Below are 4,989 nucleotides of genomic sequence, written 5' to 3' on the forward strand. Positions count from 1 at the left end.
ATTAATATTCATCAAACTTATTATGATAAGTTTAGTATAAAAACAATTTTTCTATTTTCCAAGAAAATGTGTTATGCTTCTAAAAAATGTAAGACATCTTACGTGCTAAATGAGTATTTTTCTTGTTGATCCATAAAATATTATCCATCTTAAATAAATTTTTCATCTTCTAAACAATAATAAGTTCTGAAAAAGTTTTTCAAAAAATATTTTATATCGAAGCGAACAGATCCTAATATGAATGTATTTTTCTAAATCTGATTGTTTTGTTTTATTTTTATTTATCTGGCAACCTGTTGATTATATTTTTATAATTTTTTTTAATTTTATTATTTGACATTCCAATAACTTAGGTTTATTGTAGCCTTATACCGAAAAATTGACCCGGTTTTTTAACTCTCCAAGCGGGTGATGCTTATGTGCGCATTTTTCTAAAGCTGTCGTATTCTTTTTGTTTTAATTACAAGACATAAACCCTAAACCCTAATGAAGATAACTTCTTCTTCTTCTTCTTCTTCTCCTCTTTTTTGTCCATAGAAACGAAGTCCATTTCCGGAACAAAAAAAATGGCGGGCTTTGAGCAATCAAAAAACATGTACGATGTGAGATTGAAGCCTCTGATGCTCCGCAGTCTGATGAGACAATATGTTCCTGACGAGAAGCATCCTCTCAGTCTCAACAGCAGCTGTTTTGAGCTGTCAAAGGTGGTTTCTATCGTCCAAACTCACCGACTCTTATCAGAATCGTACCCCCAATCCATGGATGTAAAGCTTGTTCACAGCTGGAAATCGGCCGTCGATGATTGGGTCAATCGCTTATTACTGCTGCTCTCTAGCGATATGGTTAATTTCGATTCTTTCTTTTTTATCTTTGAGTATTTTAATTGTTGTTTCTTGAAGGAAATTATGCAATGTGTATAGCATTATGTGATAGTATACGGTTCAACGTTTCATTTTCCTGTTTAAAAAGAATGGTCAGTGATAATGGAATTTTCTGTTTGGTCTGTTATTTCACACATTGTTCTTCAAGGCAGCAAATTAAACAGTGATTCCAATTCTGAGCTGGGAGTCGACAAGGCATCCGTCTGTTTATTTGTTTACTAATCCATGCACAATTTTTTTTTAATAGTCGAAGCCATTAAATGGTGAGATTCCTTTGATTCGTGAAGAAAAAGTGTCTAAATTCATTTAGTGAGCTCCACTTTATTGTCGTTCATTCTTAATGATAATTCGTACCTCTACTTCAAAATTGTTTCACATTGCCCCCAATGTTCTCTTATTCAATCTTATGTAATTCTCTCTAGTCAGATAAATGTTGGTTAGGCATCTGTCTGCTTGGGGTTACTTGTCAAGAGTGCAGTTCTGATCGGTTTTTGTCGTCATACTCTGTTTGGCTCCACAAGCTTCTATCACATATTCAGGTATATTAAATAAAATACATGTATAACCGTTGTTTCTGCCTACATATATTAGCTACTTTATTCCAACTTCTTGCAAGTGAGTTATTGTTTATTTGTGTTTGCTTAATTTATTTTCTAAAGACTGCTGATGTGATCATATTTCTCTGATAGCTGGTGGTGGTTTATTATCATGATATATATATTTTTTGAAATGTTCTAGTATCATTTTTTTGGGTACAATTCTGGATATCATGTTTTGATCTATGAAACATTGCTGTTTTACCATGTGAAGTTATTTCAATTTTGTGGTAGTACATTTCACATCCTGTATTTGAATGCCATAATTCTGTTGAGCAGACACCTGCAAGATTTGTGGTCGTCTGAATTTGGACTACTTTTAGAGAGACAATAATTCACGGTTAAAAATTGTTGCATTCTGTGACTGAGGATCTAATATTTATATTAAGTTGAAGAGGTTTGGATGATGATATTCAAGAGATTACTGTGAGGAAGTGAGTACCAGTGCACTATTTAGTTTACAAACATACAGAGAAAAGTTGTAGGTCATGCTGTGATGAGATCAAAATCAAATGGTGGTTCGGATTTTTGTTGGATTACGTGTTAGTAGAAGGTAGCAGGTTAGCTCTGAAGTTTGTAGGGTTGATGCTAATGAATCATGATTTGTTTTTTATTCTGTGAAGTTCTTGCAGTTAATGATCATGGATTGTGTTTGAATTTTTTGAAATCTTGGATTTGTTTTAACATTTAATTGTATTATGTGGTGTGCACATATTTTGTTACAAATCTTAATATGTTCTTAAATGTAACATGACCTGGCATGTCATATCCTTTGTTCCAAACAGTCTCCAGCAGATTCTCAACTTGTGAAGGTTGCTTCTTGTACAGCAATATCAGTTCTATTCACGAGGTCAGATATTTGCTGTTCTTGGCAACATAAAAATGCATAGTATATGTTGGTACTTGCATATGCATATGTAGACATGTATATATGTACATTTCAATACATTGGTTTTTAAATATAAACATGTAACATTTGTGCTGTTAGTTGCTCTGAATTTTGTACCTATCCATATTTTTTCATTAATAATTTAAAAAGGGGGGAAACTATTGCATTTGAAGGTTAGATTAGTAACAAGAACATTCCAATATTTATTTGAAGTTAATAGGTATTTAGTATTATCAAGTGATGAGGGAGTCTTGGAACTAGTCAAGACGTGTGTGTGTATCTATACATTTGGATAAATGAAGAAAATGTTACACTAAAGGCACCAATGCATCATTGTACAAGGCTAATTCTTGCTAAGCAACTTATCTACAAGATCCAAAAAGCAGCTGAAAGAATTAATTTTATCACTTTTTTTCTTATCTGCACAAGAATTGATGCTTTTCCAAGCCACCCCACTTTTAATTGAACCTTTCATTATCTAAGTAATTCCTAGCAGTTCATTCACCAAGGAACAAAGCTGTCTTGCCTAAAAGCAACTCAACAAAAGATGATCGACTTGGTCTGCTTCAGTTTTACAGAGAAAGCATCTCTTTGGAAGAAATTTCCCTGCTTTTGGAGGTTTCCACTTTTTAGATGTCTTCCACAAGATGCGACACAAGCAGCAAAAAAAAAAAAAAAAGGCTCCCTTAGTTGGGGCCTTTGTCTTCCAAAATGATTCTAATAATATGTAATACACCCTCTGTCCTATAAATACTTTCTTGATTGTGTACTTTTAGTTGTCCCAAATTAATTTCTCCTTTGAAAAGGTAAAGAAAAATCATTCTTACTTTTCCTTATTACCTTTAACTATAACTACTTTCTTCTCTTTTTTCAAGTCAAGGGTAATTTTGTTAAGAAAATTTATAGTCAATGAAATTTATTGAACTTAACATTCCTTAAACTTTGTGCAAACTCAAAATCAGGCATTATATATGTGACAGAGGAAGTACATCTTTTAGTATTATCCTTCGTGAGTTGTTGATAGAAAAAATTCACCTCAAAGCTTCCTTTTTTCTTGAGTCTCCATCAAGGTGAGTCTTCTCTTTTCCCAATCCATATCTAGTTACAAATTGATCAAAGAAATTGATGAAACTCTAAAGCTTCTGATCTTGCATGTTTCTTAAAACATGAACATTATATATCAACTGCCCTTTAGATGTGGACATTGGCTATCTAAGGTCTCTTTATCTCTTGTGAACATAAATAACTCCTATAATTGATCTTTCGAGGGTTAATGCCTACAGCAAACACATACAGAAAAGAGTTAGAATGCACACTCCCCACCTCAAAGGAAACGTGTACTAAGAAGTTGTGCCATCCCTTTTAATCCACTTCTAAACTTATCAGAGTTACCTTGTCTCCTTGTAAATCCAACCCTTATGTGTGTCTTTGTAGTTTGCAACCCTAGAACTCCAAAGATTTTTTTTTTCGTTTCACCATAGATCTCCATTGCTGTTTTGGAGGAATAACTTGATAAAAAAGGAGATAAGAGATTTGATTCCAAGCCATCAGCATCTATTGTTTGTTTGACCACACTGTAGTTAACTAAACGGAACATATATTCGTCAGCCACTCCCTCAAGAAACTTCTTATTGATTTTTTTCAATTCTTTAAGCTACCAAGAAAAAATGGGAAAAAGTGCGTAAAGGAAATGGGGATGTTTGAGAGGGTGCATTCAATAAGAATTAGTCAATTACCTTCTGTGAGATAATGTTAATCATTTAGCTCTTCAAAAGTTCCATCCATCTTATCTTAAAAAATGCCAGCAAATGATGTGGAGATTTTGGCTAGTTGAGAAGAGTGAGGGATTGGTAAGATGCAAGACAATGTGTAAGATGATAACTTTTAGCATAGATGGGGTCTACTAAAGGAAAGCAATGGAATACTTTTGGTTCAGCTGGGTGTACTATGGTCTTATTTATGCTGAAGTTGAAATGCTCACATTTCCATAGTATTTGGTTTCTCTTTAACATGTTTCTGTTTTTCCTTTTCGGATAGTGTTGGCATCCTAAAGTTTGGGCATTACTTTGTTATTTTTTTTTATTGTTTATCCTCCCAGTTCTATCCTATTTCTCTGCATCGTTTTTATATCTCCTGGCACTTGGCTTGCCCTTCCCTTTTGGCTTCTTTGAATGTACTGTGTTCACCCGGGCAAAAGATTTCACATCCCTGCTCCAAAAAAAGTAGGCTTGTGGTAGGTTGTATTGGAAATTGCAGGGTAATTTGTATTCTCATATTGAGATATATGTCAATTTAGGCTTAGGCTTACAGAGTTTAATTGAGGTATCTCTGGCTTTTGAAGTCCTTGATGTGCCTCGACAAATTTTAAATATACATCCAATGTTAAGAAAAAGAGAAGACGAAGAAGAGGCCACATTTTTGTCTTCTACCTCTTATGATGATAAGTTTCATAGCTTCCAACTTCACTCTTGGGTTCTAAGGCCTTCAGCCTTTTGGGTAGTGTGTATTTGGGTTGTTCTTACTGCTACCTGTTTTTAGGAAACTTGAAATTGGGCTGTGGAAGCCTTAATGCTTTTTTTTCTTTTCTGTTATTCTGTTTTTGTTTTTTGTTTTTTTTTTGGTT

At 33.8% G+C, this 4,989-nt stretch overlaps 1 protein-coding gene across 1 annotated transcript in view; it reads left to right on the forward strand.

Moving 5' to 3' along the window:
• Nucleotides 1-453: 453 nt before the first annotated feature.
• LOC110425850 (proline-, glutamic acid/leucine-rich protein) overlaps nucleotides 454-4,989 on the forward strand; it is a 17,543-nt gene continuing 13,007 nt past the window's right edge. Inside the window, exons 1-4 of the mRNA XM_089785231.1 lie at nucleotides 454-842; nucleotides 1,304-1,420; nucleotides 2,263-2,327; nucleotides 2,876-2,984. Coding sequence (XP_089641357.1) covers nucleotides 567-842; nucleotides 1,304-1,420; nucleotides 2,263-2,327; nucleotides 2,876-2,984 — 567 coding nt within the window. The 5' untranslated portion in view covers nucleotides 454-566. The remainder of the gene's footprint in view (nucleotides 843-1,303; nucleotides 1,421-2,262; nucleotides 2,328-2,875; nucleotides 2,985-4,989) is intronic.

This window comes from Theobroma umbraticum, unplaced genomic scaffold (assembly GCF_002168275.2).
Source record: "Theobroma umbraticum cultivar Fairchild unplaced genomic scaffold, ASM216827v3 scaffold_12.1, whole genome shotgun sequence".
NCBI classification, from domain to species: Eukaryota; Viridiplantae; Streptophyta; class Magnoliopsida; order Malvales; family Malvaceae; genus Theobroma; species Theobroma umbraticum.